We start from the raw sequence: 13,325 nt of genomic DNA, 5'->3' as shown, positions 1-13,325 counted from the left end.
GGTGGAGGCATAAGGTCATGGAGCCATGAGGTCATGGAGTCATGGAGGGAGGCATGAGGTCATGGAGCCCTGAGGTCATAGAGCCATGGAGGGAGGCATGAGGTCATGGAGCCACAGAGGGAGGCATGAGGTCATGGAGCCATGAGGTCATGGAGCCATGGAGCCATGGAACCATGGAGGCCTGGAGGCTTGGAGGGAGGCTCATACCTAAAGCCCTAGCAGCAGGAATGCAGAGGCAGGAGGATCTCTATTGTTTGCTGTTCACCCAGCCTTGCCAAGTCAGTAAACTCCAGGCTCAGTAAGAGACTGTCTCCGAGGGTGGGAGATCGAGGAAGACACTCACGTAGACCTCTGCCCTCAACACGCACACATATACATGATCACCTGTGTAAACCTAAACCTCATATGCATGCATGCTTTTGCACGTGTACACACACACACACACACACACACACACACACCCAAAGCATGTTCTTCTCCTGAGATTCTCCAATGTCAGACCATCTGGTGCTAGACCTGAGGGAGTCACCCTTCTACATGACATTCTGTCTTTAACAGAGCTGCTGTAACCCAAGGTTAGGGGAACAGGAATGGGGAGGGAATTAGATCAAAAGTCAAGATTCCTGGGGGGCTGGAGAGGTGGCTCAGTGGTTAAGAGCACTGACTGCTCTTCCAGATGGACCCGAGTTCAAATCCCAGAACCCACATGGTGGCTCACAATCATCTGTAATGGGATGTGATGTCCAGCGACATTAAAAACAAAAGTCAAGATTTTGGATTCCGGTCCCATCTCCACTGCAAAGTCACTGGGCCTCGTTTTCTCCTTTTATAAATCAAGAGCTAGACTACATAAGAAGTTTTGTTTGTTTGTTTGTTTGTTTGAATATAAATTTTAGTTGGAAACAGTGCTCAACACCATTTAAATTTTTGAATTTTTAAAATATATTGTCTTGAGACAGGGTATCATAGACTGCGCTCAAGTCGCCATGTCCTGAGGGTAACCTTGGGGATTCTAGCATGCCTCCCTGTTCCACCTCCTGATGCCTGTGGGTCCAAGCCTGCATGGCCACACCTTGTTTATATTCTCATGAAGAGCTGGGGATTAAACCATGGCTTGTGCGAGCTGGGCAAGCACTTACCAGCTAAGCTACATCTCCATCCCCTAGAAGGAGTGTGACAATCCCTCTGCCAGGGAGCACAGCAGGGTCACCCTTGACCAATAAGCACAAGCAGAAGGTGAGAGAGCACCTTACTTTCTGCAGCACCAGGGATTGCTTCCAAAACAAGAACAAGCGGGAACTCGAGAAGCCATGGGATCTTCCTGGGGAACAGGTGCGTGCTCGCACGGAAAAGATGCCATTGCCTGAGAGAGAGAGTTGCACAGTCCCGATCCTGCCTGTTTTCAGATCCTGCCTCTTCATAGGTCACATGCCCTAAAATGTCAGATGGCAAAGTTCCTTGGGCGTGGGCCAGAGAGGCTAGCATTCTGAGGTAACTTATTAAGAGCAAAGTTGACTGTAGGACAGTATGGTAATGATTCACTATGACTCTTGTATTTGATTCTCTCTCTCTCTCTCTCTCTCTCTCTCTCTCTCTCTCTCTCTCTCTCTCTCTCTCTCTCTGTGTGTGTGTGTGTGTGTGTGTGTGTGTGTGTGTGTGTGTAACTCCTTGTTAGGAACAAGAATCTGTGAAGCTCGTAGCCATTTAAAGAGACAGCAGCTCTTCCCTTTCATGCTCAGATACAGTGCTGGACAACTCAGCTCTCCACCAAGAATGCCGTTCCTAGAGTGTTCTAGCAGCAATAGAAATGTAGTTCAGTTGTTTGGATGCTTGCCTGGGTTCTCACCCCAAACCCCAGCCTTGAATAAACGGGGGTGGGGGTGGGCGGAGCTCAAGGTCATTCTCAACTGCATATGCAGGTCAAGGCTGGCCCAAGATGCCCGAGACAGTGTCTCAAAAACAAAACAAAACAAACAAAAAAAACAAGCAAAGGATTCAGCCTTTGGGATGAGCAAAATAATTAAGAGTCTTCATCCTAAAATGGCCAGCCACAAAACAACCTCTCCATGTGAGGGAAAACGAGTCCCCTGGCAGCAGCTGGGAGGATGTGGGGTGTGGAGCTGGGTGGGGGTTGCTCCTACAATTGAGGTAGGCCCTGGGGCTTGCGGTTGTAACGTCTGTCACCCCTCTGTTAGCCCTCCCTGCCTTCTGGCTAGAGAAGCTCTGTGGTCCTCTAGTCTGCAATTCTTTGTGTCTGTGTCTTGGCAGAGGCTTCCACACTTCCATTTGGGGACTTGGGCCAGTGATGTGGAACTTAGAAATGTTCTTTGAGATCCACCATCCTGGTTGTAGAGGAGGTGAGCCTGTCCTTCTGGTGTTGTATGAACTTCTCTGACCTTGCTCAATGTAGAAGAATTCAACATTTTGACATTACAACAGTCACACTCAGCATCCGTGTAAGCAACTTACAAACAAACAAACAAACAAACACAAACAAAAATAAAACACAAAATCTCATTTCTCTTTGGGCCTTAGATAAGCTATGTTTTTGTCTTGGGTGGCTATCCTTGGCCTAGCCCCATGCAGACAGTGGGCTGTGGGTTCTACATGCATCCTGGGAACTGATGGCATCACAGGCTTTCCCCCAGGGTTCTAAGAGGTCCACAAAGGTGAGCACTGGAAGACAGTGGGGAGGGGACAAGGAAGGAAGTCCGGTGCAGCATGCTCTTTGGGGTGACTAAAGAGCACACGACCCTGCACTTAGGAAGATGGGGAGGCAGTCTGTGCCCTTGGACACGGTGACAGGAAGGCTAGATCAGCCTCCAGGTGTCTGAGACTCCTGTGCTCCTGCCCTGGAAAGCCTTTCTTTCTCTTGCACTTGCTCATATATGTGTGTTGGTGTATGTATATATGCTCAAACATATGCAGGCAGGTGAGTGTGCATGTATGTGTAGGGCAGAGGTTGATATTGGATGCCATTCTGAACCCCTTCCTACTCTGCTTTCTGAGATGGGGTTTCTTTCTGAGCACAGTGATTTGCCTGGGGTAGGTAGCCACTTTGCTCTAAGGATCCCCTGCGTTTCCCACCTGAGCACTAAGGTCATGGGACCTTTGTCAAGCCTGCCCAGCCTTGTGCACTGGGGATCTGACCTCTGGCCTCCCACTTACAGGGCAAGCCCTTTACCCTCTGAGCCCTCTCCCAGCCTCCCCTCCTTTCGTGTTTTGGGAATCCCCTGGGGTCTGAGAAAACACTGTGTAATTGCCATGGTTTGGGGCTGACCTGTCACTGTGACTGGGGAACCCGGTCTTACTCTTTAAGGCTGGTAACACATTCTAGATCCAGGAAGCCCCGGTCCATTCACTCAACAGGAAGCCATTGATCAGCTAATGCATTAGGCACACTGCAGGGCCTTGGCAGACACCTTTGCTAAGGGGGCGAGGGGAGCGGGTGCTGCAGGGGTGTGCACTGATGAGGGCATCTCAAATAGGCATACAGAGGATGCTACATGGGACACTCTCAGAGACCTTTGAACTGCTTCTGTGCCTTGATAGAACGGGTTCTTCCAGCCAAGTACTCAAGCATCCAGCTTAGGTCCAGGGACCCTGGAAAGACGAGAGCCAAATAGAACAGGAATCAGAGTCAGGTCCTTGAACTTGCGCAGTATACACTTGCACCATCACAGGTGTACATGGACGAACTTAAGAAGGAGGGATTCTGAAGTTCATTGACTTGCTTTGAGAAGCTGGAAGGTGGTGGGGGGGGAAGACTCAGGAAGAGTCGCCCTCTGATTGGCTGCAGAATGGGTAGGCAGGACTTATGAAAATGTAAGGCTCCAATTGGCTCTGCCCTGGGCAAGCCCGTGTCCTTAATTCTCTGGGGTCAGCGCCCAGAGCGCTGGCAAATCTGTGGGACCCACCTCCGCGATGCATCGGCTGCAGGTAGTGCTGGGCCACCTGGCCGGCCGGCCTGAGTCGAGCTCCGCGCTGCAAGCTGCGTCCTGCTCCGCTAGCTTCCCGCAGGCCTCGGCCTCCGACGTGGTGGTGGTGCACGGACGGCGCACTCCCATCGGCCGCGCCAGCCGTGGCGGCTTCAAGGTGAGGCCCCTCGGGCAGGCGAGGGGAGCAGAAGGCGGCCAGCGCGGATGGGATCCTGTCATCGGGGGTCCGGTGACCGCAGAGTCCCCGGGCGGGGATGCGGGAGCTGGGCTCACCGCTGCTGCGCCTCGCCCTGCAGGACACCACCCCCGACGAGCTTCTGTCGGCCGTGTTGACCGCGGTTCTCCAGGACGTGAAGCTAAAGCCTGAGCAGCTGGGAGACATCTCCGTGGGTGAGCTCCCCTGCGGGTCCTGCACCGGCCCTTCCCTGTCCTCCTTCCGGAGATCCGTCTCCCATCTCACAGACGTGAGTTACTGAACGGGAGGGCTCTAGACCACAGAGGTCTGAACCAGACTCCTCCTGATGGCCAGTCTCAAGCATAGAACCTTGGGCACCCCCTCGTGGCACATCGCTACCTGAGAGGCGCTGGAAAGCCTAGCATCCCCAAGTAGAAGTTCTAAAGCCAAGATGTTCCAGGAGAACCCAGGAGGCGGGAAAACGCCGTTCTCTACCTACATGGACATCCTGTCCCGGGTTACAGGTGCAGATGGGTTCACCCCACCCTGCCCTAACCCCTAGGCTTTCCCTGAACTAGAACATAGTGTAGGACACAGTTTTGTCCCGAGGTGCCAGCCTGAACCTCATCTCTGCAGTGGTGCAGGGCTTGGAGGAGGACACTTGGGGAGGTGAGCAGTTGCAGCCCCGCTTCCCTCACTACAGCCCCGCTTCCCACAGTGTTCAGGCTTTGCACTGTGTCTCTTACCCTAGAGTCTCTCCCGTCTTTTCCTGTGATCAGAGGAGCATGCCTTGGCAAGCTCGCTGGCGGCCTTCCAGCACTGTACTGCTGTTGGGTAGCTGGCTCCCCACTCCCCAGAGTTTGAGCCTCCACAGCCTCATGTGCGCCTCTCTCCAGAGGCTGTGATTCTTGGAGAGATCTGAAATGTCTCCTTTCTGTGGCATGTTTTGCCTTAGGCCTTGGGACACTACCTGGCACTGAGTGAAGGCTCTTCTATCCACAGGCAATGTGCTTCAGCCCGGGTCTGGAGCCATTATGGCTCGCATCGCCCAGTTCCTGAGGTAATCTCTCTGGCTCCAGCTTGGTTGTCCACCATGACCGGTGAAGGCCCTGGCACTGGGGATGTATCTGTGTGTGGTGGAAGATCAGGTGGAATGAAGATATTGAGGCAACTAAAGTCCACTGACCTGACCTCTTCTCAATAGCCTTTTCCCTACTTAGAGGGGGCACGTCACTGGGCCGATGGCCAAGGCATCCAGGACTTGGGGACTGAGTTAGAGCTTCTCTGTGGCCTAACTTTTAAACAAAGACAACATATGGCATCTCCTTTAGAGTTAAATAATCTCATTTTTGCAGACTGAGCAGCGTCTGCTTCCATTCTTAGCTGAGCACCTACGAAGTCCAGGCTCCTCCAGTCCTTAGCAGCTTGGAGCCTGGGGTTGGGGGGTACCCCACACATGCCTAGGAGCCCAGGAGGAGGAGACCTGATATTCTTGGCTTCTCCTGTTGGGGAAGCAGGGATTCATTCGCTCCTCTGTGGAGGCTGAGGACTCTTCCCTCAGTCCTTCCTGCTGTGTGGGTCAAAAGTCATAGCAAACTGGCCAGTGACAGATCAGGAATAGACAGACAAACAACAGACAAACAGAACCTCTGGGAGCTGGTAAGGGTTAGACTTAGCCTGAGGTTGGGGGTTTCCCCGTCCCTCGGCAGATTAACTGTACCCTCATCTCCAACTGGCTTCTCCAAATTGACTGAATCAGGGCTATCTGCATCTATGCCTCCTCTGCCCATTCTGTCCCCATGAAGGGCAGTTCTTGTCTGCTCTCCGTGTCCTGGCTAAAACCTGCTCAAATATACTCTTGTCCCTTGCGCTTACCTTCCTCAAACCCTCAGGCTTCCCTCTCAGTGGTCCCTCTGTCGTGTGATCTGTCATGTGATGTGGCCCTCACACATGCATTCCTCTGTATTATGGTTGGGTATCTGGTGAGGCACAGTACTATCAGCTCCTCAGCCTCTTTCAGGTGAAACCTCAGGCTCGGAGGCTGTTTAGGAGAAACTTGACGAATTTGGTAAAGAGTGGTAACCAGAAATTAGGGAACCTAGGATAATCTTCACAGCCTAGGGAGCCATCCTCCTGGGGGCACCTTCAGAACCTGGCTTGGAGCAGCAGTTCAGGGATTCTCCGGTTTTCCTGCACACCAGACCCATCCTAATTCCTGTGTGTTCATCCTCTGGGGTTCTCGGAATGTCAGTCAAGGGTTTGGGAGGCTTCTAGTGCTTAGCCACGTTGGCCAAGGCTTGTGTGCCACCTTGGAAGGTAGCTCGATCATTTCAATGGCTGAACCCAGGAAGCTCCGGAGCAAGGGGTTGAAGGATGACCATGGGGAGTGGGGAGAAAACCAAACACACTGGACCAACTCTGTGTCTACTAGAAAGGTCAAGGTGAGGGTGGATGGTGGCCCAATGTTGGGATGCTACTGCCGTGTCTTAGGCTAGCAGCAGGCTCGCTTGTCCTTGGAGGACCACAGAAATGACTGGTTTTCCTTGCAGAGTCTTTGAGGCAAGGGTTGTCTGTGGCACACACCAGGCTTCCATGGTCCATGCTGAGAGCCCTAGGACAGAGGAGAATATGCCTGGGGACTCTAGGCAATAACGGTGGAGACAGCTGCAGTAGCTGCTCCCGTTCTTACGGATCTGCTCCAGTGGGGATTCCCTGTTGCCCTGATCTATACTCACTGCTGGGGCTCTCATGGGGCCCTGAAGTCTCATGGGACCTGCTTTCCGTGAGACAGGGTCACATCCAGGGCTGACCGCCATCTCCCCTCTGTTTCAGTGGCATCCCAGAGACTGTACCTTTGTCTACGGTCAACAGACTGTGTTCGTCGGGACTGCAGGCAGTGGCCAACATTGCTGGTAAGTGGTGACTGCTGGGTGTACCCATGAGTGTACCCTGACCTTGGTCCTTGACCCTCGGGACCCTAGGCAGAGAGAGAGGAGGAACACCCGTGGTCACATCCCAAGCCATTTTGGGGGCTCTCGGTCTCCTGTGAGGGAGGGGACAGGCCGTGCTGCTCCGGGGCAGGCCCGTTGTGGCCAGGGGTGGTTATGAAGTGCTTTTATTGCAGGTGGCATCAGAAATGGGTCTTATGACATTGGCATGGCCTGTGGGTAAGATCGCCTTCCTGCCGGACCCTATTAACCAATGCAGCAATCAGCCTAATTTTGCTCTCCTTGGCTATGATTCTCCCCGCCCACTGTGGCAGCTGGCTGGGCTGGGCTCCCACAGATGCCGCCCAGGATGCAGCTCTGGGTGGAGTGGCCTCTTCCATTCTTACAACTTTGACTGTCACACTGGATACCTGCAGCATTTGCACTTCTGCACTTCCCACAGTCCTGAGAGAAGTAGTGGGGCGATTCCTTCAACTCGGGACATCGCCTCACTATGCAAACGTCCCTAAGCTGTAAATGTGTCTGCCATCCTAGTACCAAGGGAGACATTCCAGATCATTACTGTGTTGTCAGGGATGTGGTCACATCTCTGGTGATCTGCTCACTGTCCCTTCCACTCAGAGATGCCCCTTTGTCTGCCTCCTCCGGCTCAAAGGGCTACAGATGGTATAATTGATAGCATCTCCAGGAAAGAATAGAGCGTTGGGGCCATCTGCTGTCAGAAGGCAGCCTAGGAGATCCGTGGAAGATGGCCTTGGTAGGCTTCAGAGCTAGCAGCAGCTCCAGGATAGCTTTGGATAGGAAGCATTGCCGGCCAATGGTCAGGTCCTGGCTGCCTACACCAGGCTATCCTGACCTGTGTGTCAGCAAGAGGAGACCGTGGTGGGCAAGGGTCACAGCCAGCCTGCGCCTCACTGTTCCTCATGTTTGTCATAACAAGGACAGCAGATGTGGCTTAAGGGGGAAAGCTGGGGTTCTATGAGGCCCTGGGGGGATTGATCTAGTGCCAAGCAGGTTGAGGACCCTGATGTTGGAGACATAGCAGCTATACCTGAAGGATAGGTGCGTCACAGCCTGACATTCCCTAACTGTAAGATTTGCAGCTTGCCCAGAATTGAGCTATAGGACCAGATGGTCTGTTTGGAGTTCAGGCTGGTGACAGCAACCAGCTTTGTTCCTTGCCAGGACTTCACATCCTCACCTTCAAAAAGAGACACCCAGCTCAGCTCTGTGGATGTTGTAGCATGGTTAAATAGAGTCACAGCTGACTCGCAGGGCATGTGTCATTCGGTCACACAGCTTGACAGGTTTTCACGTGTAAGCAGAACTCAAGCACCTGGCTAGGTCTGTGCTCCAACATTTCAGAGAGCGTCTCGGGGTCAAGGCCCACCTGAGCGACAGAGTAAATCTGGGGCTGAGGCAGTCTAGCAAGAAGACCCTATCTCAAAATGAAAAAACGTGGTTTAAGGCCGAGGTATAGCTTAGCGGCTCAGTGCTCACCGCCACATTCAAGGGCCTGCAGTTAATACCAAAGGAACTACAGCTCATGTTATGCTGAAGTTGGGAGAGAACTTAGCGGAGGTCTCTGGTACTCGTGAGGCCTCATGGCCACTTCCCCATGCAATGCCTGACTCCTCTGCACTGGCCAGCTGGCCTTTCCCTCAGCCACCCTCCCCACTTGTCAATCCGTGCCGGCGGGCAAGACATTTCTCTCCTACAAGCTTGGTGGCCGCCGTTTCTCTTCCTCCCTCTGACTCGGGGACGCTGAGGGCTGAATCAGGCTGGTTTGGTCTGTGCTGCATTGGAGGGGTGACTGGAAGGCCATCCCTGGGAACCCCCGTTACTTGGCTCAGTAAGCACCATGCAGCAGCAGAACCCCAGAACCCCGAGCTGGGACTGTGTCTTGGGCTGGAGCGAGAAGTTGCTCAGGCACTGTCCAATGTCTGTCACTGGCCAGGGAGCCACCGCTTTCCTGAAGGGCTCCCTGCTTACTTAGTCCCCTGCTGGCTGGCACTTGCTGCACAGCTGGCCATCCCTGGGGCTTCCTGCCAGAGCTAGAGCTCACTCCTTTTCATCAGGGTGGAGTCCATGACCCTGTCCCAGAGAGGGAACCCTGGGAATATCTCTTCCCGCCTGCTGGAGAACGAGAAGGCCAGAGACTGCCTGATTCCTATGGGGTGAGTATCTACAGGAATCAATCTCTCTCTCTCTCTCTCTCTCTCTCTCTGTGTGTGTGTGTGTGTGTGTGTGTGTGTGTGTGTGTATACACCAGGGAATTTTCTCCTCAATGCCAAGCTTTGAGCCCCACTCCTCTCTACCCCCATTCTCCATCCTTCAAGTGTCTTGCACTCAGCAGGAACTAGGTACTGGGTTGACACTACCCTCGACTTTCCTTTCTTGATGCACTGGAGTCTCCTCTAATCCCCTGAAGATCCAAACATATCCCACGTTTCCCTCAACCCGAGGTGCCCAGTCACAAGGATGGTGGCAGATTTCCCCAAAAGCCCTATTTGGAAACCTGGAGCACTGAGAAGGTTGTGGGGAGCACTGAACATGTTTGGGGAGGACTTAGATGAGTGGAAGGATTCAGATGAGTGCCATGCAATGTGAAAAGTCTATCCCACCTCTCCAGTGCTATATAGTTCTGCAGCCTTGTCTGTGAGCTCTCCTCAATGTGCATCCAAGGGCAAGGGGTTCTGGGAGGCTCGCCATATGAGAACCTGTCTTTCTCTACATCCTGTGTGTTTCTAAGAGTAGCCTGGAAGCCACAGGAGAAACTGGGACCAGATAGTGTCCCCAGCATCCTCCTGCCCTTCTCTTATGGGCAGAGATGACTCACCAGGGGACAATTCCTTCTGTAGGCCCCAAGTTCAGGCCGCTCTTCCCTCTTTGAGGTCTCTGGACATGGGCTCTCAGTATTTATGATGACCCAGGAGTCCTTGGAGCATGTCTGGAAGCTCTCTCTCTCTGACATGGACACCCAGAGGTGCAAGCACAGTCCTTCAGCGTGGCCCTGGCCCTCAGGCCTGCAGACCCACGGCCTCTGCTTTCCTGTGTGTGCACTAGGATAACCTCGGAGAATGTGGCTGAGCGGTTTGGCATTTCACGGCAGAAGCAGGATGCCTTTGCACTGGCCTCCCAGCAGAAGTGAGTGCGGCAGGACAGACGGACGGGATGGGCTGAGGGTGGGGCTGGAGATGGCCAGAGCTGGGGCTCCCACTGTGATACAAAGGCATTGACTAGCCTTGTGCCTCCAGCTGGGAGGTGGAAAGGTTCAGCAGCAGTGTGGGGTGGGTCTTGCCAGTCTGCTTTAACTGTTCACTGAGGTTGGTCTCTCTAGGGAGTGTCCTCTCCGTAGCTGGGCCTCGGCTCCCCCTCTACTCTGCTTCTTGGGACATAAGAAAAAGAACCCAGTTCTGAACAGACGTGGCAGTCACTGGTGATCCTTAAGCCTGGAGTATGGGGTTCAGTGGTGCTAAGACCTAATCCTCCTAGCCCAAGATGAAGACCTGGGGTTGGAGTGGTGGTCTGAGGCCGCCATTTAAGACAACCAGAGCCTCGGGTCTGTGGGAAGCAGATGGGCAGGATGGCCGCTCAGGTCACGGATTGAGAACAAAGGGAGGGATAAAATGTCAGCCAGGGGGCTGGTGAGATGGTTCAGTGGGTAAGAGCACCCGACTGCTCTTCCGAAGGTCCAGAGTTCAAATCCCAGCAACCACATGGTGGCTCACAACCATCTGTAACAAGATCTGACGCCCTCTTCTGGTGTGTCTGAAGACAGCTACAGTGTACTTACATGTAATAAATAAATAAATCTTAAAAAAAAAAATGTCAGCCAGGAGGCCTCACCTTTTAGAGTTGGCCAGCAGTGTGCGTTCGCAGTGTCTTGTTCCCTGGCAGCTGTGTGCTCCTGCCCATGGGAATGGCTCTACCTCCCTTGTTTGGCTCATCTGGACAGGCTTCATGTATCAACCGTGTGTGAACCAGAAAATATGTCCAGGAGGTGCACCTCGCTTTTAAATTTAAGACAGGGAGCAGGTGAAATTGTATCTTTAGCAGTCAAGCACAATACTGAAGAATCAAACATCCCCAAGGGTTCAGCCTCGTTGTAGAAGAGACCACTGAGCAGGCTTAGCAGCCAGCGATTAGGGAGAGGGGAAAGAGTAGCACCTCTGACCTCCCCGCTCTTGACTGGGATGAGCACCGCCAAACCGTGAAAATCAGGAAGAGGCTGCTACAGCTGAGTTCGGGAGAGCTTTGGGCAGGCCTTTCCCTCCCTGAGGAAGGTGGAGTCTGAGGAATCTTAGCAGTCACTGAGAGCTACCTCAGGGCCAGAACAGTCAGTCCCTGGTTGCACTGCCTTCCTGAATAAGCAAAGGCCAGGGACCTGCAGGAAGAGACTACAAACAGCCCTGACGTTCGCTGTCCATGGTGCTGGCAGGGCAGCAAGTGCCCAGAGCAGAGGATGCTTCCGTGCTGAGATTGTGCCTGTGACAACCACTGTCCTGGATGACAAGGGTGACAAGAAAACCATCACCGTGTCTCAGGATGAGGGTGTCCGCCCCAGCACCACCATGCAGGGTCTGGCCAAGCTGAAGCCTGCCTTCAAGGATGGAGGCTCTACCACGGCTGGTGAGCACAGGCCAGGAATAGGACCGATCACGGTGACCTGTCCCACTCTGAGATCTGGAGCTGACTGGGCCCTCTGGGAAGATGATGGGGGGGGGGGCTCTCCCTGGCTTGGTCTGATGCCTCTTTGTCCCACCCTGCCTCCCTTAGGAAACTCCAGTCAGGTGAGTGATGGAGCAGCTGCCGTCCTGCTGGCTCGGAGATCCAAGGCTGAAGAACTGGGCCTCCCCATCCTTGGGGTCCTGAGGTCCTATGCAGTGGTTGGGGTCCCTCCTGACGTCATGGGCATCGGACCTGCCTATGCCATCCCTGCAGCCTTGCAGAAAGCAGGTGAGGTGGCTCCTTCTCACCCTGTGCTTGGATCCTGCAAGACCTGTATCTGGGACTGGGGAGAGCTGGGTTTGACCTTGTGGGTGCTGTGGATGGAGCAGGCTAGCACCTCACATCCAAGGTCCGCCTGATCCTACAGCTAGCTGGGAATCACTCTCTTGTCCCTAAAAGACAAACATCAGACTCTTGGGATCTATGCTTGAGATAGGGTCCTGGGGAAATCCAAAGTCCTGCCCAGTGGTTGTTGTCAATTCTGGTCTATACCTCCCCCACAGGACTGACTGTGAATGATGTAGATGTCTTTGAGATCAATGAAGCCTTTGCCAGCCAGGTGAGCCTGGGTCTCAGTGTTGCCCGGGGTCCTGAGCTATGTGGTGGGATGAGCTGCAGGGTGGGCAGTGGCTCTACCTGCTGCTCTGGCTCCTTCCAGGCCGTCTACTGTGTGGAGAAGCTAGGAATTCCTGCAGAGAAGGTGAACCCGCTGGGGGGTGCAATAGCCCTGGGCCACCCCCTGGGCTGCACTGGAGCAAGGCAGGTTGTCACACTGCTCAATGAACTGAAGCGCCGTGGCAGACGGTAAGGCTGCTCCTTGTGGGGTGTTGTGGGGGTTATTTGAGCTGGGGTGTCTGATACCTGGGGCTTGGGGAGGCGAGCACCCACACACAGGTGTTCTGAACTGGGAGTGGAGGGGTGAGACCTGTCTTCCAGAAGCCTTGCTTCAAAAACAGCATAACCAGGTGCCTGCCACCCGGGTGTGTGTCTGTCTGGGACTCAGTTCCCACAGTCCTGCTCTGCAGGTTTTGACTCTGTCCATGAGCCCTTGTTGCTGCAGCTCTGCCTGGCGGGAGCATGGGCTGGGGTTTGGCTGTGTGAGCCAACGATGGTTCCTTTCCCCAGGGCTTATGGCGTGGTGTCCATGTGCATCGGGACTGGGATGGGAGCAGCCGCTGTCTTTGAATACCCTGGGAACTGAGGCCTGGCTGCAGGCGGCACAACCCAGAGAGTGCTACAATGGTGTCCAGAGAGGGACACTACAGGAGCCATCTGCATGGGACACTCAGCAGTGGAGGGGTGTGTCACAGCACTTTAATTTAGAAAATTTAATTGCAGCATGGGTACACGTGGGCACTGGGGCATCCAATCCAGTTCTCTTGGTCGAACCAAAGACAGTGTATGTTACGCTTGACCACAGGACAACATTTATTTCTGTGGGACAGTGCCTTCGTGAATGGTGGATATGATGGGCACAGTAAACGTGTGTGAACTGATCTTGGTTGCAATCATTTCATCCAGGGTCCAGCTCTT

The 13,325-nt window shown here is 53.8% G+C and overlaps 1 protein-coding gene across 2 annotated transcripts; it reads left to right on the top strand.

Annotated features, from left to right (window-relative positions):
- The first annotated feature begins 3,863 nt into the window (after positions 1 to 3,863).
- Positions 3,864 to 13,288, top strand: LOC110301257 (3-ketoacyl-CoA thiolase B, peroxisomal). 2 transcript variants are annotated; one of them, XM_021171637.3, is made up of 12 exons: positions 3,864 to 4,095; positions 4,235 to 4,328; positions 5,116 to 5,173; positions 6,946 to 7,025; positions 7,238 to 7,280; positions 9,140 to 9,238; positions 10,128 to 10,208; positions 11,503 to 11,693; positions 11,841 to 12,020; positions 12,296 to 12,351; positions 12,451 to 12,596; positions 12,918 to 13,288. In XM_021171637.3, exons 1-12 carry the CDS (start codon positions 3,925 to 3,927, stop codon positions 12,991 to 12,993), a joined length of 1,275 nt encoding a protein of 424 aa, XP_021027296.1. In that variant the 5' UTR covers positions 3,864 to 3,924; the 3' UTR covers positions 12,994 to 13,288. The 2 variants fall into 2 exon arrangements, with proteins under 2 accessions (XP_021027296.1, XP_085684300.1); XM_085828174.1 differs by lacking the exons at positions 12,296 to 12,351; positions 12,918 to 13,288 and having other exon boundaries at positions 3,871 to 4,095.
- The last annotated feature ends 37 nt before the right edge of the window (positions 13,289 to 13,325 follow it).

This window comes from Mus caroli, unplaced genomic scaffold (genome assembly GCF_978045245.1).
Source record: "Mus caroli unplaced genomic scaffold, Mus_caroli_1 scaffold_11, whole genome shotgun sequence".
Lineage (NCBI taxonomy): Eukaryota > Metazoa > Chordata > Mammalia > Rodentia > Muridae > Mus > Mus caroli.
The sequence above is the reverse complement of the archived record's forward strand: the minus strand, read 5'-3'. Positions and strand labels throughout refer to the sequence as shown.